General features: G+C 46.6%; 1 protein-coding gene across 1 annotated transcript in view; it reads left to right on the forward strand.

The window, feature by feature from the left end:
• Positions 1–5,920: 5,920 nt before the first annotated feature.
• LOC141129514 (immunoglobulin superfamily member 2-like) overlaps positions 5,921–26,432 on the forward strand; it is a 69,716-nt gene continuing 49,204 nt past the window's right edge. The window contains exon 1 of the mRNA XM_073617595.1: positions 5,921–6,030. Coding sequence (XP_073473696.1) covers positions 5,988–6,030 — 43 coding nt within the window. The 5' untranslated portion in view covers positions 5,921–5,987. The remainder of the gene's footprint in view (positions 6,031–26,432) is intronic.

Genomic DNA, 26,432 nt, shown 5'->3' on the forward strand with positions numbered 1-26,432 from the left:
CAGAGATGAGGGGGTCTCTTTGTCCAACCAGAGATGAGGTCTCTTTGTCCAGCCCGAGATGAGGGGGGTGCTTGGCAGACATAAAGGAGGGGGGCCCCCATGCCCAACCAGAGATGAAGGGGTCTCTTTGTCCAACCAGAGATGAGGGGGGTCTCTTTGTCCAACCAAAGATGAGGGGGTCTCTTTGTCCAACCAGAGATGAGGGGGGCTCTTTCTTTGTCCAACCAGAGATGAGGGGGTCTCTTTCTTTGTCCAACCAGAGATGAGGGGGTCTCTTTGTCCAACCAGAGATGAGGGGGGTCTCTTTCTTTGTCCAACCAGAGATGAGGGGGTCTCTTTGTCCAACCAGAGATGAGGGGGGCTCTTTCTTTATCCAACCAGAGATGAGGGGGTCTCTTTCTTTGTCCAACCAGAGATGAGGGGGTCTCTTTGTACAGCCAGAGATGAGGGGTCTCTTTGGCTGGCCAGAGATGGGGGGGTACACACCAGAGATAAAGGAGGGGTCTCTTTGTCCAGCCAGAGATATACAGTAAACCTCTTACATAATATGAACATTAAAGTAGATGACATTTCGGTTGCTCTGTGCTCCAATTGTTTTTTATAAAATCTTGGTTTCATTTTTTTATCCTGTTCCCCTCCTCAGTGCTGCTGATCTCCTCTCGCCTCTTTTAGCCACTTCCTGTATGCATGCAAGCACATCATTGCAGTAGATTCTGCCTGTGAAATGTGTATCAGTTCGGCCGCTTGTATCGCCACCGGGGGCGCATGTGACAAGGTGACAACACAGGAGCACAAGTGGGAGACGGGGACAGAGCGTTGTCACCCTGTAACAGGAAGTGCCTTATCAAGGAACTTCATGGCAGGATCACCAGGGATTATTTTAGTGAAATCAGCAGATTTGCAAAGATTGAAAATGTCTGAGGGCTGAAAAGAAGAAGTACGATCGGCGGGCTGTGTGATGCCGCGAATGTAATCTGTGTCAGTTGTATATTTAATGATTGATGGCGATCGCTCCTTAATGGAGGGTGAAATGTTCCATCTGGCCATGGAGGGGTTAACCCCAGTGTAGGAAGGAGGGGGTGGGGAGTGTCCTGCGGGGGGGGGGGTTCCTGTGAGGTTTTGGGGTGTCACAATCTTTTTCACCACTTCTCCTTTCCTGTCCGTGTGACGAAGTCGGCGGTGTCTGCGGCAGGAGCTCCGTCTGTGCTGCCCCCACAGCGACCAATCAGATCCAAGCTGTCCGGTGAGATGCCACAGCAGGGTCTGCCGGAGGACATCGCTCGGTGTGTTGTGTATCATAAAGAAATAAAACCTTCTCCAGGCACTTCCTGTTCTGGGGTGACAACGCTCCGCCTCCCCAATGTCCTCCTGTGTGGTCACCTTGTCATACAGGCTTCTGATGGAGACTACCCCTTCCCACTACAGACAGACAGGGTCCAATGTGGTCACCATTAGGAAACCCACCCTAAGAAATGCCATGCAGCCATCGCTGGAGAGCCTATAGATGGGAAATGGCTGCAAAAAGGCTGCAGGAGATCAGCAACACAGATGTAACAGAGGAGTAAAAAAAGGAAAAACAAGCGATTCATCACCCAGTTCAGGGTTATCTTCCAGACACTTCACAGCACAAGTGATGACTTCCATTATATAAAATGTTACAATGTAACTCAATGTAAACACATCAGATCTGAATGGGGAAAAATCTCATACTGGATATCTATACTGGTATGGACCGGGTGATGTGTTGGGATCTATACTGGTATAGTCCGGGTGATGTGTTGGGATCTATACTGGTATGGACTGGATAATGTGTTGGGATCTATACTGGTATGGACCAGGTGATGTGTTGGGATCTATACTGGTATGGACTGGATAATGTGTTGGGATCTATACTGGTATGGACTGGATAATGTGTTGGGATCTATACTGGTATCGACCGGGTGATGTGTTGAGATCTATACTGGTATGGACCGGGTGATGTGTTGGGATCTATACTGATATGGACCGGGTAATGTGTTGGGATCTATACTGGTATGGACTGGATAATGTGTTGGGATCTATACTGGTATGGACCGGGTGATGTGTTGGGATCTATACTGGTATGGACTGGATAATGTGTTGGGATCTATACTGGTATGGACCAGGTGATGTGTTGGGATCTATACTGGTATGGACTGGATAATGTGTTGGGATCTATACTGGTATGGACTGGATAATGTGTTGGGATCTATACTGGTATCGACCGGGTGATGTGTTGAGATCTATACTGGTATGGACCGGGTGATGTGTTGGGATCTATACTGATATGGACCGGGTAATGTGTTGGGATCTATACTGGTATGGACTGGATAATGTGTTGGGATCTATACTGGTATCGACCGGGTGATGTGTTGAGATCTATACTGGTATGGACCGGGTGATGTGTTGGGATCTATACTGGTATGGACCGGGTGATGTGTTGAGATCTATACTGGTATGGACTGGATAATGTGTTGGGATCTATACTGGTATGGACCGGGTGATGTGTTGAGATCTATACTGGTATGGACCGGGTAATGTGTTGGGATCTATACTGGTATGGACCGGGTGATGTGTTGAGATCTATACTGGTATGGACCGGGTAATGTGTTGGGATCTATACTGGTATGGATCGGATAATGTGTTGAGATCTATACTGGTATGGACTGAGTGATGTGTTGGGATCTATACTGGTATGGACTGAGTGATGTGTTGGGATCTATACTGGTATGGACTGAGTGATGCGTTGGGATCTATACTGGTATGGACCGGGTGATGTGTTGAGATCTATACTGGTATGGACCGGGTGATGTGTTGGGATCTATACTGGTATGGACCGGGTGATGTGTTGAGATCTATACTGGTATGGACTGGGTAATAGGAAAGGTTGCCACATCGTTTGATGGGAATGAAAATTATCACCCTACAGAGGGCTGAATCAAGGGAATATCTGTGATTTATCTCCCCGTATTTTATATCTGTTATATGGAGGGGGGAGGGGGGAATCGGGGAGGGGGAGGGGGTCCTAAATTGCTACTGACCCCATGACTGTGTGAGAGTAAGTCAGTCAAAGTATCACAGCACTGAGTCATGGCCTGATAATGAATCAGTAATACAGGTTGGTACTCAAAGAGTTAAAGAAGAACTTCAGGAAATTCTGAGCAACCGGCAACTACCAACACAATGATTACTATGATGAGTACAACATTCAGGAGAGTGTAATGTACAGCACAGCTAACAGAAAGCCATCAGGAGTATATAATGTACTGAGATGTTTACAGAGCACAATAGTCAGGAATGTGTCATGTACAGAAGTCAGGGGTATGTAATGTACAGCACAACCTACAGAGTACAGCAATCAGGAGTATATAATGTACAGCACGGTGGTCAGGAATATGTAATTACAGCACGGTGGTCAGGAGTATGTAATGTACAGCACGGTGGTCAGGAGTATATAATGTACAGCACAGTGGTCAGGAGTATGTAATGTACAGAAGTCAGGAGTATGTAATGTACAGCAAAGTGGTCAGGAGTATGTAATGTACAGCACGGTGGTCAGGCGTATGTAATGTACAGCACGGTGTTCAGGAGTATGTAATGTACAGCACGGTGGTCAGGAGTATGTAATGTACAGCACGGTCGTCAGGAGTATGTAATGTACTGCACAGTGATCAGGAGTATGTAATGTACAGCATAGTGGTCAGGAGTATGTAATGTACTGTACAGTGGTCAGGAGTATGTAATGTACAGCACGGTGGTCAGGAGTATGTAATGTACAGCACGGTGGTCAGGAGTATGTAATGTACTGTACAGTGGTCAGGAGTATGTAATGTACAGTACAGTGGTCAGGAGTATGTAATGTACAGCACGGTGGTCAGGAGTATGTAATTACAGCACAGTGGTCAGGAGTATGTAATGTACAGCACGGTGGTCAGGAGTATGTAATGTACAGCACGGTGGTCAGGAGTATGTAATGTACAGCACGGTGGTCAGGACAGGAGTATATAATGTACAGCACAGTGGTCAGGAGTATGTAATGTACAGAAGTCAGGAGTATGTAATGTACAGCAAAGTGGTCAGGAGTATGTAATGTACAGCACAGCCTACAAAGTACAGCAATCAGGAGTATATAATGTACAGCACGGTGGTCAGGAGTATGTAATTACAGCACAGTGGTCAGGAGTATGTAATGTACAGCACGGTGGTCAGGAGTATGTAATGTACAGAAGTCAGGAGTATGTAATGTACAGCAAAGTGGTCAGGAGTATGTAATGTACAGCACGGTGGTCAGGCGTATGTAATGTACAGCATGGTGGTCAGGAGTATGTAATGTACAGCACGGTCGTCAGGAGTATGTAATGTACTGCACAGTGATCAGGAGTATGTAATGTACAGCATAGTGGTCAGGAGTATGTAATGTACTGTACAGTGGTCAGGAGTATGTAATGTACAGCACGGTGGTCAGGAGTATGTAATGTACAGCACGGTGGTCAGGAGTATGTAATGTACTGTACAGTGGTCAGGAGTATGTAATGTACAGTACAGTGGTCAGGAGTATGTAATGTACAGCACGGTGGTCAGGAGTATGTAATTACAGCACAGTGGTCAGGAGTATGTAATGTACAGCACGGTGGTCAGGAGTATGTAATGTACAGCACGGTGGTCAGGAGTATGTAATGTACAGCACGGTGGTCAGGACAGGAGTATATAATGTACAGCACAGTGGTCAGGAGTATGTAATGTACAGAAGTCAGGAGTATGTAATGTACAGCAAAGTGGTCAGGAGTATGTAATGTACAGCACAGCCTACAAAGTACAGCAATCAGGAGTATATAATGTACAGCACGGTGGTCAGGAGTATGTAATGTATAGCACGGTGGTCAGGAGTATGTAATTACAGCACAGTGGTCAGGAGTATGTAATGTACAGCACGGTGGTCAGGAGTATGTAATGTACAGAAGTCAGGAGTATGTAATGTACAGCAAAGTGGTCAGGAGTATGTAATGTACAGCACAGCCTACAAAGTACAGCAATCAGGAGTATATAATGTACAGCACGGTGGTCAGGAGTATGTAATGTATAGCACGGTGGTCAGGAGTATGTAATTACAGCACAGTGGTCAGGAGTATGTAATGTACAGCACGGTGGTCAGGAGTATGTAATGTACAGAAGTCAGGAGTATGTAATGTACAGCAAAGTGGTCAGGAGTATGTAATGTACAGCACGGTGGTCAGGCGTATGTAATGTACAGCATGGTGGTCAGGAGTATGTAATGTACAGCACGGTCGTCAGGAGTATGTAATGTACTGCACAGTGATCAGGAGTATGTAATGTACAGCATAGTGGTCAGGAGTATGTAATGTACTGTACAGTGGTCAGGAGTATGTAATGTACAGCACGGTGGTCAGGAGTATGTAATGTACAGCACGGTGGTCAGGAGTATGTAATGTACTGTACAGTGGTCAGGAGTATGTAATGTACAGTACAGTGGTCAGGAGTATGTAATGTACAGCACGGTGGTCAGGAGTATGTAATTACAGCACAGTGGTCAGGAGTATGTAATGTACAGCACGGTGGTCAGGAGTATGTAATGTACAGCACGGTGGTCAGGAGTATGTAATTACAGCACGGTGGTCAGAAGTATGTAATGTACAGAAGTCAGGAGTATGTAATGTACAGCACGGTGGTCAGGAGTATGTAATGTACAGCACGGTGGTCAGGAGTATAGAATATACAGCATAGGTGGCAGCAGTCAGACGCCTCTTATGGTGTCGCTAGTCCTGATGTACAGGGTAGGACCCCCCAATGTTCTCAGATATCCTGACACTGAGCTGGCCTAGTTCTTCTTTCTGATCTGTGTGCTGTGAGTGAAGACACAGTCTGCGGTTTCCTGTACATTGGGGGGGAGGGGGCGTGTGGTGTAACAAGTGCTGCGTTCCGTAGCAGACAATGCTGAGTGTCATTGCACCATGCCGTCTCTTCCCGGGGGACTTCTGTGGCTCGCCGTCCTGGGTAAGTGCCCGCTGTGCTCTTGGAAGATTTCACATCCACCCTGCAGGGGGCATCTTCTCAGTCTGATCCCCCCCCTCCCCCATACATAGAGCCCCTCCATCATCCTGTACATGCTGCTGATTTCCTGCCCTTATATTGTACAATGTGTTCCTGGAGAGCAAAGATGTTACTACAATTCATGGGACCCCCCAGCAACCTCTCGCTCTGCCAATTAGGAGATTGGTGGAAGGTCTGTTCACATCAAGGACAGGCAGCAGGAGAGCGGTCCGCATACTAGGGGCGGAGCCGGGGATAGACAATCATACAAATATTTGTGCTATGTTATGTTGCAAAAAAATGATGTGTGAGAAATGCAGCGATCCCAACCGGACCAATAATAAAACGATCATCCGGGAGAGATACAAACTTACAAACACTAAGCACACAATTCATTGGAAGCGCTTACCGCCGCCCCATGCACGTATACCGCCCGCCCCGTGCACGTATACCGCCCGCCCCGTGCACGTATACCGCCCGCCCCGTGCACATATACCGCCCGCCCCGTGCACTTATACCGCCCGCCCCGTGCACTTATACCGCCCGCCCCGTGCACATATACCGCCCGCCCCTTGCACATATACCGCCCGCCCCGTGCACATATACCGCCCGCCCCGTGCACATATACCGCCCGCCCCGTGCACATATACCGCCCGCCCCGTGCACTTATACCGCCCGCCCCGTGCACTTATACCGCCCGCCCCGTGCACTTATACCGCCCGCCCCGTGCACTTATACCGCCCGCCCCGTGCACTTATACCGCCCGCCCCGTGCACTTATACCGCCCGCCCCGTGCACATATACCGCCTGCCCGGTGCACTTATACCGCCCGCCCCGTGCACGTATACCGCCCTCCCCGTACACATATACCGCCCGCTCTGTGCACTTATACCGCCCGCCCCGTGCACATATACCGCCCGCCCCGTGCACATATACCGCCCTCCCCGTACACATATACCGCCCGCTCTGTGCACTTATACCGCCCGGCCCGTGCTCATATACCGCCCACCCCATGCACTTATACCGCCCGCCCCATGCACTTATACCGCCCGCCCTGTGCTCATATACCGCCCGCCCCGTGCTCATATACCGCCCGCCCCATGCACTTATACCGCCCGCCCCATGCTCATATACCACGCGCCCCGTGCACTTATACCGCCCGCCCCATGTTCATATACCACCTGCCCCGTGCACATATACTGCCCGCCCCATGTTCATATACCACCTGCCCCGTGCACGTATAACGCCCGCCCCATGCACGTATACCGCCCGCCCCGTGCACTTATACCGCCCGCCTCGAGCACATATACCGCATGCCCCGTGCACGTATACCGCCCGCCCAATGCACATATACCGCACGCCCCGTGCACATATACTGCGGGGGGAGGGGGGCTCCTACAGGTAAAATCACGTACCTCTATGTGATCGCCTCTTCCGAGTTTGTGGCGCGCACATGCGCCACCAGCGACCAGCTCCCGCTGTGATTTGACACAGCGGGAGCCAATCCGTGGGTCTGCCAGACCCAATGTCCACCGGGACCCACCGATCGTTCCCGACAGAGGAAGAATGGCGGTATGTTTATGTAAACAAGGCAGATCGCCGTTCTATGACAAGGGAAGACGGAGTTCCTGTATTTCTGCTAAATAAGGAACACGGATCTCTGCCTTCCCACAGTACATGCACCTCCCCCACACAGTAATCACTCCCTAGGAACACATTTAACCCTTCGATCACCCCTGATGTTAACCCCTTCCAAGCCAGTGTCATTAGTCCAGTGATCAAATAACGCCAAAAGAAAGCTCTATTTGTTGGGATAATAAAAGGACATTGATTTTATTTGGGTACAGCGTCGCACGACCGCGCAATTTTCGGTTAAAGTAACGCAGTGCCGCATCGCAAAAAAAATGGCCTGGTCAGGAAGGGGGTATATCTTCCTGAGCTGAAGTGGTTAAAGTAAATATTTGATCTCCCGGCTTACAGATTCCAGTAGGGAACAATCTGGGGTCCTACAAGAATACTATGCAGAGACGTGGAGGAAAGACGTCGTCAATATACCCGGACATCACCAATACTAATATCCTCCAAAAAATAACAAAGTGAGAACTTGTATAAAGCAGCGATCCCAACCAGGCCATTAATAAAATGTAACAAGAAATGGTGATCCGGGAGAGATACAAAGTTACACAATCTGGATTTTTTAGGCTGGAGATATTCAAGAATAAAAAAAAAAAGTACTGTGCGTTTTAACCACTTGCCCTCTGGAAGATTTACCCCCCTTCCTGACCAGGTCATTTCTTGCGACACGGCACTGCGTTACTTTTAACTGACAATTGCGCGGTCGTGCGACACTGTACACAAACAACATTTATATCATTTTCCCACAAATAGAGCTTTCTTATGGTGTATCTGATCACCTCTGTGTCCTTTTTATTTTTTTTTTGCGCTATACATAAAAAAAAGAATAAGAAATTGTGAAAAAAAAAACTTTCTGCTATAAAACACATCCAATAAAAAAAAAAAAAAGTATCACTTTAGGCCAATATGTATTCTGCTACATGTTTTTGGGAAAAAATAAATCCCAATAAGTGTATATGGATTGGTTTGCCCAAATGTTATAGCATCTACAAACTATCAGATATATATTGGAATTTTTATTTCTTTATACTAGTAATGGCAGTAATCAGCGACCCATAGCAGGAATGCGATATTGCGGCGGACAATCTGACACGTCACTGACTGACGCTTTGTGGTAACCAGTAAAAAAGGAGGTCCCCCAAGGAGAATTCGGGATTTTAAGGGCAACTTGATAATGGCACACAACCAAATAGTAATTTTGTAACAAAATGTAATTTATTAAATATTGTAAAAAGCCAAAATCTGCATCAACTATTCTGCAATTGACTGTTTAAAACAATATCAGATTGTACAAAAATGACAATGAATACAAGTAAATATCGTCTACTGGATGGAAATTACGCCCGACGCGTTTCAGGAACTTATCCTTTCGTCAGGGGCGGTTCCTTATGGAAGACAATGTACATCTGCAATAAAACATAAATCAACATTGAGAAACATCAATACAAGGTATGTGAAGTGAGCATCGTTAAGAACAGGGGAGTGCGACACTGACATCATAATCCCATAATACTTTTTTTTATAGGGTTTCTGCATGTTTTGGGATTATGATGTCAATGCCACACTCCCCTCTCCTTAACGATGCTCACTTCACATACCTTGTATTGAGGTTTCTCAATGTTGATTTATGTTTTATTGCAGATGTACATTGTCTTCCATAAGGAACCGCCCCTGATGAAAGGATAAGTTCCTGAAACGCGTCGGGCGTAATTTCTATCCAGTAGGCAATATTTACTGTATTGATTGTAATTTTTGTACATATTGTTTTAAATAGTCAATTGCAGAATAGTTGATGCAGATTTTGGCTTTTTACAATATTTAATAATGACATTTTGTTTCAAATTACTTTTTGGTTGTGTGCCATTATCAAGTTGCCTATAAAATCCTGAATTCTCCTTGGGAGACCTCCTCTTTTTTTACATATTACTGAATGGGATGGTGGCAAAAATTAGTTTGCTTATGGTGAAATATATTTTTTTGGAGTTATCTTTGTGGGAACCAGTGACACTAATGCGGAGATCAGTGATAATAATATGCACTGTCACTGTACTAATGACACTGGCTGGGAAGGGGTTAAACATCAGGGGCGATGAAAGGGTTAAATGTGTGCCTAGCCAGTGTTTGTGTGTGTGCTGTGAGGGAAGTGCTTTGCAGGGAAACAAAATCCATCCCTTCCCCGCTGACAGGACAGAGCTCTGCATTGTTTACATAGGCAGCAGCGGTGGCCGGTCCATAAGGGCCGCAAGGGCAACGCCCCCCTAATCTCTATGCGCCGGCCCCTAATCTCCATTTAGGGCGCCAGACGCATAGATTTCTAGGAAGTTTTTTTCTTTTAAGCACATGATTAGAACCTGAGGCTCTAATTGGCTTCAGAAAGGTTGGGCTCGGGCCACCCCTAACCAACCCACTTGTGACATTAGCGAATCAACATTTGCTATTGTCTTCCTGATTCGCCCCCAGGCCAATCAGTACAGGAAGAGGGTCCTAAGGCCGGATTGGCCTGGAGGAGAAGTGACCGGATTGGCTGGGAAGAGAAGCCGCTGAAGCCGACCATGACCTGGATGGGGTAATTGCGGGGCTGGCGAGCGAGCAGGGGGTTTGTTTGCGCCCCCCAAAAGCCAGCACTGATAGGCAGAGCTCCGCCCTCTGTCTCTCCTCGCCGATCAGCGGGTTAGTGTGATGGTCAGTGGGAAGGATTCTCTACAGATAACTAAAGATGGCGTCAGTGGGAACTTATATGAGAGGCAGAAATCGCTAATTGCTCAAGGAACCCCCAGCAACCTCTGGAGGAACCTGGTTGAGGAACCCTGGTCTAGACACTCAGTAGTTCCCCAGAATTTTCACCATCAACTGATCTTTGTCACAGTAGAAAACCTTAAGCTGGCCATAGATGGTTTGAATCTCCCTGTTTTACCAGCCAAGATTCGATCCATGTATGGGCAGGCTGATCGTACCCAAGTCAATCCACTGATCAGCTTGGGTGCAACCAGTAATTCAGATTTCTAGCATGTGTAGCAAGGTCCCGGGTCCACTTTGGTCTAATGAGAACCTCCAGAGTTAGGGGCAGCTGTGACATCCTTCTATGTAGAGTGGGTTACAAGGCATGGTGGGTGTAGTGCAAGGTAGATTCATGGGCGCCAGACACTTCTTGAATGCAAAGAGATTTATTTTCTCTTGAACAGAATGGTGGGAGAGAGGGTTAGGACCAGGACACCCTTTAGTGGTTACAGTGGTAATTAGCAGACTCCGAGTCTTCTACAGGTAGACAGCCATGCAGGGAAAGGCCCTCAGCAAGACACCACGTCTGCATGTGTAGGATTGCTGTGTCCTACGGTAACAGTCTTGTAACAGTTTCTAACACAAGTTGTATTGAACTTCTGTACTTCCTCTACAATCACATCTTGTAGATCGTCGCTGCACTGAGCTACCAGTCTCTCTCACTAGACTTGCTGATCCACTGCCACTGGATCTCCTGAGCTCTTCCAATCTTCTCACTCAGTATCTTCCTCAAATGTCACCCCCGCGTCCCTGCTGGGTCCCTAGCATGGCACTCACAGATACTCCTCAAGCGTCACCCCACTGGCCTGCTCGGTCCCTGGCTTGACACATAAGGCTGCTCTGCAAGTGTCACCTCCGCTGGTTGGGTCCCTGGCTTGACTCCTGCCGAAGTTTCCCGATTCTTCACTTTCCCCGGATGGTGAGAATGCTGCACCGGTACTTGTTTCAGCTACCCACTGTGGTCCCTGGTAATAAGGTGGTTGGTCCCTTAGTGGCTACAGTTTCCCCTCTACGTCTAACCACAACAGGTTCTCCGGCCAGCAGAACCATGACTTCTGGATGGACTGCAAGCCGCAATCCCAACCCTGCACTGCTTTCTTGCTTCTGGATAGGCCCTCAGACAGCCTAACAGGCAGATGTCTCCAGGATAGGCCTCAGGCTCTGGCCTAGCAGCCTGGGGTGACATGACACATTTCCACCCAGACAGCCGTACAGGGGGCACAGAACCCTGATCACCTGACTCCACCCAAATAAATAGGCTCTCCCAGCAGGCCTAGGGACCCAAGAAGATCCCTGCCCATTGGCTGAAACACCCCATCTATTCCTAATCTCTCCTTGCATTGCCTTTATCTAATCTTATCTAATGTCACCAGATACCCGGCCATCCAGTGACAGAAGAGAGAAGTGCAGCAACTCCAGAATTAGGGTGGAATCAATTGATCTCCTATCGCTTTATCACAAGGATAGAGAGGGTAAAAAAGGGGGAGGGGTATGCCTATATATCAAGAATAATGTACAAGTGAATGTGAGAGATGACATCACTGAGGGAGCTAGAGAGGAGGTGGAATCTTTATGGGTAGAGCTCCAAAGGGATGAAGCTAAGGGGAAAATAATACTGGGAGTATGCTATAGGCCCCCTAACCTGAGGGAGGAAGTGGAGACGGATCTCCTATCACAAATTGGATTAGCAGCAAGGATGGGAAGTGTTATCATAATGGGGGATTTTAATTATCCAGACATAGACTGGGCGGAGGGAACCGCGCATTCATTTAAGGCTCGCCAGTTCCTTAATGTCTTGCAGGACAATTTTATGGGTCAGATGGTAGACGCACCAACTAGAAATAAAGCATTACTGGATCTACTGATTACCAACAATACAGACCTGATAACAGATGTGGAAATACGGGGCAATTTAGGTAACAGCGATCACAGGTCAATTAGTTTCAGTATAAATCACACAAATAGGAAACCTAAAGGGAACACAAAGACACCGAATTTCTTGTACAAAGGGTTTTATTGAACAGAAAGATCATCAATAGTACAGAAAAAGGAAAACGTTGGAGGACACATCATGTATATATGTTTACATAAACTTTAAGTAACAATAATATTCATCCAAGACACAAGGATTTGCAGAAGCTCCTGAGTGTTCAGGGACGATCTTTTGAGGTCAGCAAATTCTGGCGGCGTGATAACCCGCTAGGTTTTATTTGCAGAGCTTTATGTAGCATATGTGTCAAGGGAAAATGTGAAACGTAACCTTACAGTAAGAAAACAAAAAAGAAAAAAAAAAAATATACCGTATATAAAGAAAAACAAAAAAGAACTGATAAACGTACCTAAAAAAAAATAAGGCAATATGTATTCATAAACATTTTGTCATCATGTGTCCAGGGCTAAGCCTGCGGGCCAGGAGGGCATAGAAAGGAGATGTGAGAGGTGGGGAAGATCAGAAGAAGAGAGATCTGTGTGTAGAATAGAGAAGAAGGGGAAGAAACAGAGAGAGATGGGTAAGAGGAGAGGGGAGTCCCCAGTGTGTGTGTGTGTGTGTGGGGGGGGGGGGTGGAGATATACTGAAGAGAGAGTAGTGCTGGATCGAAGCGGGAAGGGTGGGTATGTGCCACCCATGGTTGCCATGTCCGGAGGAATTTGTCATGCGTGTCTGATAAACACGGCTGTCAGTTTCTCATTAACCATGATATCATTTACACAATTTTTAACCGCTTCGAAACTGAGAGCCGGAGTTTTCCAAGCTTTTGCTATGGTTTACTTAGTTGCAGTAAAAATATGAGATGCCAATTGGCGTTCTGGTCGCAGTAATTCTGTGATCGGTTTCCCCAGAATGGCCTCAAAAGGGTCCTTCTTTATATTAGTGTTGAAGAGGTTTCGAAGAAGTGCGTAGACTGTGACCCAAAGTCTGCATACCCTGGGGCACCTCCGCCAAATGTGTGCCATCCTGAGAACATCCACGGAAACATAAGGGGGAATATGATGGGATAAAACTCGCTAATCTGGCCAGGGTGTAATACCATCTATAAAGCACTTTATAATCATTTTCCAAGAAGAGAACATTCTTGGAGCACTTAGTGCAATAGTCATGAGCTGCCAATCCTCTGGGTCCAGTCCTTTCCTCAGTTCCGCCTCCCACTGGAGATGGTATGGTCTCAAGGGTGTTTTTTTGTAGCCTATTATGGCTGCGTATATTAAAGAAATCAATCCCGAGGACTGGGGTCATGATCTACAAAGGCTTTCAAAGGGGGTTAAGATATAAGGAGTTGGTTGAGATTTTATGAGAGATTGGAGGAAATGTCGGAGTTTTATATATCTGTAGTGCTCCCTGAGGTGGATGTCATGAGAAGAACGTAAGACTGCAAATGGGATAATCCTGGTGGGGGTAAACATGCAGTGGACATCCACAAAGCCGTTTTCAGTCCACCACGTGAATTGCCGTGAATTATCGCATCCAGGTGGGAACAATGGGCACTGAAGAAGGTGAAGCAGGGGGAGATGGGGAGAGATTAGGCCCGCTGAGTATTTGACTGTGTCCCATAACCGAAGTGAGTGGGCCAAACATGGACCAATAGTGTTTGGGCGGTGGGCTCGAGGGAACCAAGGGAGGAAGGCTAATGGTATCAGGTGTGAGTCCACCAGATCCACAGTGGCCCACAACGGCATTTGATGTTTCTCATGGAGGTAGGATATTGGGGCGATGGCCGCTGCTGTGTAGTAAGCCTGTAAGTTGGGAACGACAAATACTGAATTTCAAAAGAGCCAACTTCCCTAAACTACAAACCTTGCTAAAAGGCATAAATTGGGATAAAATATTAGGAACAAAGAATACGGAGGAGAGATGGGTTTGCTTTAAGAGCATATTAAATAAGGGCATTAACCAATGCTTCCCTTTGGGTAATAAATGGAAGGCTGACCACAGGTCAGCCTGATTTTGTAGGAGTCGGGATGTATTTAAACCCGCCCTCCTTCCTCCTTGTCTGTCGACAGTGACTCTCGTGTTGCAGTGGCGGCTCACGTATTCCTCGTCACTTCCGGTTTTCGTTCAGCCAGATGGTAGTTCGGCTTGGGCTGCAGCAGGTTCACTTTGTTTCTCCAGGCACTCACGCCTGCGGTTATGCGGGTGGGAGTCTCGAGGGGGAGTCGCCTGCCTGTCACGCACAGGCCAGCTTACTGGTTCGTTCAGTTGTGCTACGCCCAGCCTCGGCCGCCAGAGTCTGGTCCTCCACCCTCTGTAAATTTATTTTCATATTATGTTCGCCCACTGCGGAGAGCTGCTCCATCATCCGGTTCCCCTCCATCCCTCTTGTCATCCCCGGACAGCGTACCACAAGGTCAGAGCACAGAGGGGGCGGAGCCACTCAGTCTGAAGACCGGTGTCTTGCCGAGAAAGTTCCCTCGGCGGATAAGCCCCCCCCCCTGTACTGCGCAGGCGCTGCGCCTGCGCAGTACGTACTACTGTCAGCCACCGGAGATAGCCGAAGCTCAAATGCTTCAATCAGCTGTACACGGCGCCTGCGCTCTGGGTCCAGGTTCCTTCCCCACCATCCAAGTGGACCTAGAGGGGGAATCTAAAAGTGCCGAGCAAAGCGAGGCCGTGCCCGAAGCGTGGCGAGCGGAGCGAGCCCGCGAGGGGCCCTCTTCCAGGCGCCGTGTACAGCTGATTTTCAGCTGTTCCGCTTCGGCTATTTCCGCTGGATCCTACTGCGCATGCGCAGTAGAGGGGGGAACTTATCCGCCGAGCGGAACTTTCTCGGCAGAACACCGGCCGTATGTCCGTGGAGCTTGTCCAGGCTATGGGATGGTGAGGGTGGTGTCGGTTGGGCTCATAGGATTGGTTAGGCATCACTGGGGGGGCGGGTTAGTCACAGTTCTTTCTGACTGGAGTGCTGTTCCTGCTCACCAATCAGAAGTGTGGGCTGGGCGTGTCTGTGGGCATGGATAGTCTCGGATTATGCAGCATGGAATATGCGGAACTACATTTCCCGTCATCCTCCTTGGCACACGACGTCACGGTTCATGACCCCGGCTCTGCCAGTTTGGCCGGTCCGCCGGACTGGCCGAGCTGGGTACTGGCGCTGGGTCTTAGGAGCATGGATGGAGGAATCCCCTGCTGGGGGTACTGCTTGCTGGCACCCAGTGCAGTTGGGGTTTAGACGGCTTCGTGCACATAGCTCACTGGTTGTCTGCGGGTTTGTCAGGTGAGTGGGTGCCCACATTGCCCGTTTGTGTATGCGATTTTTATGTTTCTCACGCAATGTCACGTTTCTCATGCAATTTTACGTTTTTTATGCGATGTCACGTTTCTCGCGCGGTTTTACGTTTCTCACACGGTTTTACGTTTCTCATGTGATTTTACTTTTCTCATGCAATGTTATATTTCTCAAGCTATAACATGTTTCTCTTGTGTTTTTACGTTTCTTGTGTGATTCCACGTTTTCAATACAGAGTCACGTTTCTCATGCGCTTTTACGTTTTTCATGCGATGTCACGTTTCTCACGCGGTTTTACTTTTCTCATGCGACTTTACGTTTCTCTTGCGGTTTTTTACGTTTCTCTTGCGATTTTTACGTTTCTCTTGCCATTTTACGTTTCTCGTGTGATTCTACGTTTTTTTCATTTCTAAGTCACGTTTCTCATGCGACTTTACGTTCTTATACGACATTATGTTTCTCTTGCGATTTTACGTTTCTCTTTCGATGTCAAGTGTATCTTGCGGTTGTACATTTCTCATGCGATTTACGTTTCTCTTGCGATTTTACGTTCTCTTGTGATGTCACGTTTCTCTTGCGGTTTTTGCGTTTTTCTTGCAGTTTTACGTTCTCTTGTGATGTCACGTTTCTCTTGCGATTTTACATTTCTCTTGCGATTTTGCGTTTCTCTTGCGAAGGTTTCGTTGCTCATGCTATGTTTCATTTTTCTCGCGCTACTTTCATTTCTAGGCCTACGCAGGTTCCCATGTGGCGCACGTTTTCCCCGTATCATTTACATTTTCCCCAGGTTTCCACGTATCTCGCGTTGCTCTTACAGTTACATGCTCGTGCAACTACATTTCTCATGCATCCTCGGTTCTCATGCTGCTCACGCTACTCTCGGTTCTTGTTTAGTCACACGCAGTTTACATTCCTGTCGCAGGTTACTTTTCTCAGTCTGCTCACGGTTTGCACGCAGGTTATGTTCCTCACCCAGTTGTGTGTTTTTCATTCAGTTCATGGTTATTTTCATCATTTTGCTGGGTATCATTCACATCTTTTATCATTTTTAGTTTTATTTTCACTGCATTATCCACTGCAGTTACCGGTCTCGTTTCAGGTTCGCACGGATTGAGTTGGTCGTTTTTAATTGGCTTGTGCAGTGGCAAGTCTCCTCATTTGTGTTCATACGTTTCATCTTGGTTCTGTTTAATCAGTTTTCACTTGCCTGAGACGTTTTCGGGCTCGTTACGACCACATCACTAGTTCATACGTCATGACATCTTACCACCTTCACTTTCATTTGCCTGACACGTTGTGTAGGTCTAAGTTTATGTTTTTAATTTGCTTGATGTGCCTCAGGTAACTCAGATTGGCTAGTTTCTTGAGACTGGTACGTTTTCAGCCTGGCACAACGTACATTTCTTTGCATTTCATTCATGAGCCAGGTTCATCTACACCTTAGGTCTCTCGGCAACACTCCACTGCAAGGTTTCCGATCACGTTATGGGTACCAAAGGATTGAGGTATCGTTTCTAATTGGCTTGTACAGTGGCAAGTCTCCTCATTCTTCGCTCATCACCTCGTCACAAGCTCATACGTCATGACATCTCACTACCAGCATAATTTGCCTGACACGTCTTCAGGTTGTATAGGCCTGAGTTTACGTTTTTAATTTGCCTGATGTGCTTCAGGTAACTCAGCTGGGCTGGTTTCTGGAGACTGGTACGTACACTCCTTTCATTATCATTTCATTCATAAGTCAGGTTCATATCCACACATTAGATCTCACGGAATCGCTCATCTGCAGGGTTACTTATTACATTCTTGGGTTCCAGAGGTTGAGACAATCGTTTTAATTGGCTCGTATAGTGGTAAGTCTCCTCATCCGTTTCTCACATATCTTGTCATGAGTGCATACGTTATCACATCACACTGATTATGTCTTGCCTGACACGTCTTCAGGTTGCATAGGCATGAATTACGTTTTTAATCTGCCTTACATTTTCAGTCCTGCATATCAATTACTTTGTCATTTATTCTTGGTAACCTTTATATCAGTGGCGGTAAGGGAAGCAGGAGTTTTCCTTTTTTCTTAAGGTAGGTGGGGATTCATTTGGTTAACTCCTTGGTTATGTTAGTGTTTGTTCTCGTTTGCATAGGTCAACTCACAGGCAGCAGATTTTGAAGACTTTGCCTCCATCCATCCGGCTCCGGTTAGGGGTTCTGTACATGGCAGCACAGTTTCCTTGTAAACTCCGGGTTCAGCCGTCACTCAGGCGGTGGTATAGGCTCATGTGGTGGGGTTGTCATTTTGCTACTAAATATTCCTTTGGGTCCTTAAACAGCCATTGGCCATCAGATACTTGCGCTCTGGCATTCAGCTGGATACTCTCCCATGCAGTATGTTCTCAGGTAGTCATTCACTGCATGAGTAATTTCCTCCTCTTTATGGTTTTCAAACCACCGGCCGATCAGTCTACCTCAGGTGGTTGCAAGCAGTTCCAGGTCTTTACTCTTTGTTGTATGTTGGCTGATCTGGCTGCCCTTTCAGTTCCATTTTTTCATTCACTATAGGTTCATCAGTAAGGAAGTGTTTACAGTAGCAGATGTTCTGTCCCATTTTAGTTACCCGTTTTTCCAGCAGGTCCCAGCCACGGCCCCCTGTGCTACAACGTCCTGGCTTTCGTGCTACAATTGAAGCTTGGTCAACAAGTCGTTGTCAGTTTAAGCCTAGGATGGCAGGTTACTCGGTCTGGGTTTCCTTCCAGGTTTTTCTGTCTCAGTGTCCTAGGTTCTATTTGTTCATACATTCAATATTTACTTGCGTTCTTTGCCTTTTGCCACTCTCAGCTCAAGCTTTCTACAAGCTGGCACCCGGTCACAGTCCTAGACCGACTCATGGTGGCATCAGTGGAAGTACCCAGGGTCAGGCCACTTTGCTTGTCCCTGGTGCTCCTTTCACTAGCGTAGTGCATAAAACATCACCATACCCTGCTGCCATACCTAGGTTTGACTCTTCTTTTTGGATAAGTGCAGTTTCTACTGCTTCTCTCCAGGGGTTTCGTGTTTCAAGTTGTGGTGTAGTTAGGTAGGTGAAATTCGGCATCCTCTCCGGTTACGTCTTGGATCCAATTGTGGAGATGTCATGGGCTTTCATGCGGTTTGGCTGCTCAATGTAACATATGTTTTCTTTTCATCAATCATTTGTTAGCTCATACTACTGTTTTATTTTTGCCCCCTTTTAGGCATACTGACCATGTGACTTTTGGCGCACCTCAGGTCACTTTTCCTGTTTCCACTCAGATCTTTCGAATACGTATACATGAGACTCTGAGTACAAATTTAAAAGAGCGAACAAAAATCCTGGATGGCTTAACTCCAATGTAAAAATGCATATAAAAGCAAAGGAGAAGGCCTTCAAAAAATACAAGGTTGAGGGATCATCCTCAGCATTCAGACTTTATAAAGAATGCAATAAGAAATGTAAGGGTGCAATTAGGACGGCTAAGATAGAACATGAAAGACACATAGCGGAGGAGAGCAAAAAAAATCCCAAGAAATTCTTTAAGTATGTAAACAGTAAAAAAAGGAGGACAGACCATATTGACCCCATAAAGAATGAGGAAGGACATCTGGTTACAAAGGATGGGGAGATGGCAAAGGAATTGAATTTATTCTTCTCCTCAGTCTTCACGAGTGAATCGGGGGGCTTCAGTAACCAAAACTGCAGTGTTTATCCTCAGGACACAACACAGGAAGCACCTCCATGGTTAACAGAGGACGGAATTAAAATTAGACTTGAGAAACTTAACATTAATAAATCACCGGGACCAGATGGCTTGCATCCGAGGGTACTTGGGGAATTCAGTCAGGTGATTGCCAGACCATTGTTCCTAATTTTTAATGACAGTCTACTAACTGGAATGGTACCAGCTGATTGGAGAAAAGCTGATGTAGCACCAATATTTAAAAAGGGCCCAAAAAACATCCCTGGGAATTACAGACCAGTCAGCCTAACATCAATAGTATGTAAACTCTTGGAGGGGATGATAAGGGACTATATACAAGATTTTAGTAATAAGAACGGTATCATTAGCAGTAATAAGTATGGATTCATGAAGAATCGTTCTTGCCAAACCAATCTACTAACCTTCTATGAGGAGGTGAGTTGCCATCTAGATAAAGGAAGGCCCGTAGACGTGGTGTATCTGGATTTTACAAAAGCATTTGACAGAGTTCCCCATAAACGTTTACTGTACAAAATAAGGTGCGTTGGCATGGACCATAGGGTGAGTACATGGATTGAAAACTGGCTACAAGGGCGAGTTCAGAGGGTGGTGATAAATGGGGAGTACTCGGAATGGTCGGGGGTGGGTAGTGGGGTTCCCCAGGGTTCTGTGCTGGGACCAATCCTATTTAATTTGTTCATAAACGACCTGGAGGATGGGATAAACAGTTCAATCTCTGTATTTGCAGACGATACTAAGCTAAGCAGGGCAATAACTTCTCCGCAGGATGTGGAAACCTTGCAAGAAGATCTGAACAAATGAATGGGGGAGGGGTGACTACATGGCAAATGAGGTTCAATGTAAAAAAATGTAAAATAATGCATTTGGGTGGCAAAAATCTGAATGCAATCTATACACTGGGGGGAGAACCTCTGGGGGAATCTAGGATGGAAAAGGACCTGGGGGTCCTAGTAGATGATCGGCTCAGCAATGACATGCAATGCCAAGCTGCTGCTAACAAAGCAAACAGAATATTGGCATTAAAAAGGGGATCAACTCCAGAGATAAAACGATAATTCTCCCGATCTACAAGACTCTGGTCCGGCCGCACCTGGAGTATGCTGTCCAGTTCTGGGCACCAGTCCTCAGGAAGGATGTACTGGAAATGGAGCGAGTACAAAGAAGGGCAACAAAGCTAATAAAGGGTCTGGAGGATCTTAGTTATGAGGAAAGGTTGTGAGCTCTGAACTTATTCTCTCTGGAGAAGAGACGCTTGAGAGGGGATATGATTTCAATATAGAAATACCGGACTGGTGACCCCACAAGTGTAAGGCTGACCGCAGGTCAGCCTGTTATTGTAGGAGGAGTCAGGCTGCATAAAGCCTGCCCTCCTTCTTCTCCTTGCTTGTGGTCGTAGGATCTCGTGTGCGTCTGACGTCACTTCCGGGTTTCAGTTTTAACAGGAAGATGTGCGGCTGCAAGGAGCGAATCTCCCTATTTCAGCGGCGGAGTTACAGGTTTGGGGAAGGGGGCCACCGCTCGCTGTGACCGCTCTCCCTCATGCGGCGCTGCAGACTCGGAGCGGCGCGGGCAGCCCTCTGGGTTCCGGCCTCCATCGTGGGCGGCCGTGCTGGTGTCCGCACGCGCACGCTCGCCTCTGTCCTCCTCGCGCGGCTTGTCTCTGGCTGGTGAGAGGCGGTATGTACGCTGCGGGAGGCTCTTGGTCGCTCTCGGGGCGCTCTCTCTCTCTCTCCCTTCCTCCTCGCCGGGGACCTGTTGCTGGGGCTGCCTCTGGCCTCGCCCCCTCCTCTGCTCTGTGTCGGTGGTGTCTGGGGTTCCTCGCTTTGCAGTTCCTCCTGTGGGGGGGGGCTGCCAGTGTGTGCTGTGTGCTGCACGTCGCTGTCGTCCAGGCGCGTGATCGTCCTCCCCTCCCACCCCCAGATCATCACCTCCAGCTAACTTTGATTGTTGTTGACCATTTGTGTCCCCTACTACGGGATTCCCTTCACTTCCTGTCTGCGGCAGGGGGTCACTGGTGGTTGCATGGGCTGGCGCTCCCCATTCACCCCTGTTCTGGTGATGGTGCGGAGTGTGGAATCATGCCTCCTACTGATCGGTTGCGGTTTCGTATGCATTTCATGGTTTCTTGCTATTTGCGATTTCCCTTTCATTTTTGCGCTTTCTTTCAATTTGTGGTTTCTTATGCATGTTGCAGTTTTGCAGGTGTTTTTTGGTTTCTCGTGCATTTTGCGGGTTTGCTCATGAATTTTGCGGTTTTCCCATGCGTTTTTCGGTTTCCTCATGCATTTTACGGTTCTCATACAATTTACGGTTTCTCATGTTTTTTCATGGTTTCATGCAGGACGGTTTCATGAGAATTTACGGTAACGCATGTGTAAGCACAGGGTTCAGGGGATAATTCAGGCTGGGAGGTTGGCAGGACACTTGCTCGTTGCCTGTCCTCTCATTATTTTCTGTGAGGGTCCTTTGGGGTATGTAATTTACAATTTCTCATGTAATTTTGGTTTCTCATGCGATTCACAGTTCTCATGGGTTTCTCATGCATTTTACGATTTATATTTACGGTTTCTCATGTATTTTATGGTTTCATGCGATTTACGATTTCTCTTTTATTCACGATTTCTCATGCATTTATCGATTTACATGCGATTTACGATTTCTTATTCATTTCTACGGTTCCATGCTATTTACGATTCACATGCATGTTTAGTTTCGCATACAATTACGATTCTCATGCATTTTACGGTTATCGTGCATTTTACGGTTTCTTATGCGGGTCATGGTTTCTCATATAATTTATGGGTTCTCATGCATTTTACAGTTTTCATGTTTTTTACGGTTTCAGTAAAATTTACGGTTTCTTGTGCTTTTTACGGTTTCTCAGGTTTTTTACGGTTTTTATGCATTTTACGGTTTCTCGTGCATTTTACACGTTTTAAGGCATTTCACAGTTTTATAAATAATGGTTTCTTATGCATATTTTTCAATCTCTCATGCTTTGTTATGGTCAATTTACATTTTCTTATGCAATTTATGTTTCTCATGTTATTTACGATTCTCATCATGCAATTTACGTTTCTCATGTAATTTACGTTCTCATGTAATTTACGGTGTTCTCATGCAATGTTCGTTTTCTCATGCAATTTGTCATTTCTCTTGCCTATTCATGTTTCTTACATTTCTCATGTTTCCCATGTTACTCACGCCTTACATGGTTCTCACGTGTTCTCTTGGTTCGCACGTTTTCCATGTTTCTTACGCTTCCCACGTTTTCCATGCCTCGCACATTTGTTCATGCTTACGTCTTCCCATGTTTCTCACGTCTTCCCATGTTTCTCACGTCTTCCCATGTTTCTCACGTCTTCCCATGTTTCTCACGTCTTCCCATGTTTCTCACGTCTTCCCATGTTTCTCACGTCTTCCCATGTTTCTCACGTTTTCCCATGTTGCTTTCGGGTGTTTTCATGCAGTTTACAGTGTTTTCATGCAATTGTTACAATATTTTCATGCAATTTTTTACAGTGTTTCATGCAATTTTTACAGTGTTTTCATGCATTTACGGTTTCTCGTGCTATGTGTCACTTCTTATGCCTTTTCATGTTTCTTACATTTATCATGTTTTACTTTCGTATGTTTTCACGTTTTTCCCTTGGTGCTCACGTTTGTTTCTCTCGTGTTTCCTTGATTCTCACGTTTTCCTTTTGATTCTCGTTTTCCCATGCTTTTCTCGTTTTTCCATGCTTCTCTCGTTTCCCACGCTTCTCGTTTTCCCATGCTTCTCTCGTTTTCCAATGCTTCTCTCGTTTCCCATGCTTCTCTCGTTTTCTCATGCTTCTCTCGTTTTCCAATGCTTCTCTCGTTTCCCATGCTTCTCTCGTTTTCTCATGCTTCTCTCGTTTTCTCATGCTTCTCTCGTTTTCTCATGCTTCTCTCGTTTTCCCATGCTTCTCTCGTTTTCTCATGCTTCTCTCGTTTTCTCATGCTTCTCTCGTTTTCCCATGCTTCTCTCGTTTCCCAGGCTTCTCTCGTTTCTCAGGCTTCTCTCGTTTTCCCAGGCTTCTCTCGTTTTCCCAGGCTTCTCTCGTTTTCTCATGCTTCTCTCGTTTTCCCATGCTTCTCTCGTTTTCCCATGCTTCTCTCGTTTCTCATGCTTCTCTCGTTTCTCAGGCTTCTCTCGTTTTCTCATGCTTCTCTCGTTTTCTCATGCTTCTCTCGTTTTCTCATGCTTCTCTCGTTTTCCCATGCTTCTCTCGTTTTCTCATGCTTCTCTCGTTTTCTCATGCTTCTCTCGTTTTCCCATGCTTCTCTCGTTTCCCAGGCTTCTCTCGTTTCTCAGGCTTCTCTCGTTTTCCCAGGCTTCTCTCGTTTTCTCATGCTTCTCTCGTTTTCCCATGCTTCTCTCGTTTTCCCATGCTTCTCTCGTTTCTCATGCTTCTCTCGTTTTCTCATGCTTCTCTCGTTTTCCCATGCTTCTCTCGTTTTCCCATGCTTCTCTCGTTTCTCATGCTTCTCTCGTTTCTCAGGCTTCTCTTGTTTTCCCAGGCTTCTCTTGCTTTCCATGCTTCCCTCGGTTTCCCATGTATTTTACGTTTATGTCATATGTTTATGTCATATGTTCGCTGCATTTCTGTTAGCTAGTGCTCACATTCAGGGTCTGTCACGTCTACAGATCTGTACAGGCTGAGGTTTCGTTTTTAATTGATTGTTGTCCCTCAATCTTCTCGCCTGTTTCCATACGTCATACGTGCACGTTCACCATTACACTTTTACTTTTACCCACCACGGTCTGTGGGTATCTTAGCCTTGAGTGTTCGTTTTTAATTTCCTGTCCAGGCGCTGCAGGTTGCTCGGGGTCACTCACTGCATACAGTAGGGGGGTGTCATCATTAGGTTCACATTCTTGCGCTATTGGTCTTGCCATTCCTGTACCCACATCATCATTGTCAGGTACCAGGGGTGTTATGTCTTGGGGCTGGTTGTATGTAATGTTATTTGGTTGCTGTCAAACAGCTGGGTTGTTCATGTTCTACCACTGCAGATTACCCATCACGTCTATGGGTTGACAGATTGAGGTGATCGTTTTTAATTGGCTTGTTCGGTGGCAAGTCTCCTCATCTGTTCTTACGCTGTTTATGTATTTCATACAAACTCACGTCTCTTATGCAATTTACGTTTCTCATGCAATTTACGTTTCTCATGCAATTTACGTTTCTCATGCAATTTACGTGTGTCATGCAATTTACGTGTGTCATGCAGTCTACGTGTCTCATGCAATTTACGTGTTTTTTGCAATTTGTTGTTTCTATGATAATCTCACTCATGTTTCTCTCGTTCTTCTAGGTTTTCTCATGTTTTCCCAAGGTTACTCTTGTTCTCATGTTTCTCACGCTGTTCATCAATTCACGTTCTCGTGCTACCGGGGTTTTTTCATGTAGTTTGCGGTTTCTTGCAGCTTCGGTGCTTAGGCTGCTTACGGTTTGTAGCTCGCATAATACATGTGTTTCGTTCTTTCATGCAGCTACGTTCCTGACACAGGTTCTCAGCATGCTCACGTTCTTTCGTAGTTCATGTTGCTGTCCCAGTGGCATGTCACTTACGCGGAGTAGGTTACCCAGGGGACTGGGTTTTCCCTCTGGTATGCACACGACCTTTTATTTCCTAGTTACTTTTGGCTAGGATTGGTGGAAGCATGGAACTATGGTAAGTCAGCATGGCAGCTCCAGGAGCTTTTACAGGCTCAGGGGGTTAGTGGATTCCGAATTTTCTCAAGTCTCTAGGTCAGGATCAGTAGGCTTCCTACTTGGTTCGGTTTTTGGCCCTTTTATCACGTATCGGCATGGCATTGTCAGGGCGTTTCTGGTTGGGCTCAGCTTTTTCATGTTGTTGGAGACCCCGACAGACTTTCTTTATTTGCTGCGCGTTCTATTAGCAATCCTCAGGGTTCTTGAAGAGTAGCCCTCCTGCTGTGATCAGCGGACTTCTCACCATGGGTCAAATTTTTCCGTGTGGTATCTATCACATTCTCATGGTCTCCTTCATGTTGGGTACCAGCTAGGTGCTCAGGGCAGGCTTATACCGGGTTTGGGTCATAAGTGATAGGAGCAGGTTCGGTGTATTTGTGCCAGGGACCCCAGCCCGTTGGGTAGGTGGAGGTTGTCTTGTTTCTCTGGGTTTGGCCCAGAGCCATTTTTGAGATACCATAAGCGTTTGTTATTTGATAATTTATACGTAATTTCAGTAGGCTATAATTTGGCATCATATTCATCCTACTGGTCATTTTTGCCCCCTTTCAGGCATACTGACCATTTGACCAGGGCACAACTCAGGTCTATGTTCTTGTTGCTCTTTGCTCTTTGTTCCTTGTTACACTATCACAGATTGACTCCGAGTACAAGTGTAAGGCTGACCGCAGGTCAGCCTGTTATTGTAGGAGGAGTCAGGCTGCATAAAGCCTGCCCTCCTTCTTCTCCTTGCTTGTGGTCGTAGGATCTCGTGTCCCACCCACCAATTCCCTTTTTCTTTTCTATTTTTATTTTATTTCAATTCATACTTGGGTATGCCCCCTTTCAGGCATACTGACCATTTGACCAGGGCACAACTCAGGTCTATGTTCTTGTTGCTCTTTGTTCCTTGTTACACTATCACAGATTGACTCCGAGTACAATATATAAATACCGGACTGGTGACCCCAGGGCCAGATTAAGAGCAACATGGGCCTGGTGCTAAGGATCTTGGTGGGCCTTTTTATGAAAACGCAAACAATTTTTTGTTGAATTAAATTAAAGAGAGAGAGGGGTGTGAGAGAGAGAGAGGGGGGGGGGGGTGATAGCGAGATCGGGGGCTGAAAGAGAGGGGATGAGAGGGAGGGGAAAAGAGAGAGAAAGGTGTTGAATGAGAGAGATGGGGACGAGAGAGAGGAGGTGAGAAAAAGGGGAATAGAGAGAGGGTGAAAGAGAGAGGGGGTGGTAGGAAAGAGGCGGTTGAAGGGGGCGAAAGAGAG

Source organism: Aquarana catesbeiana, linkage group LG02 (assembly GCF_042186555.1).
Source record: "Aquarana catesbeiana isolate 2022-GZ linkage group LG02, ASM4218655v1, whole genome shotgun sequence".
NCBI classification, from domain to species: domain Eukaryota; kingdom Metazoa; phylum Chordata; class Amphibia; order Anura; family Ranidae; genus Aquarana; species Aquarana catesbeiana.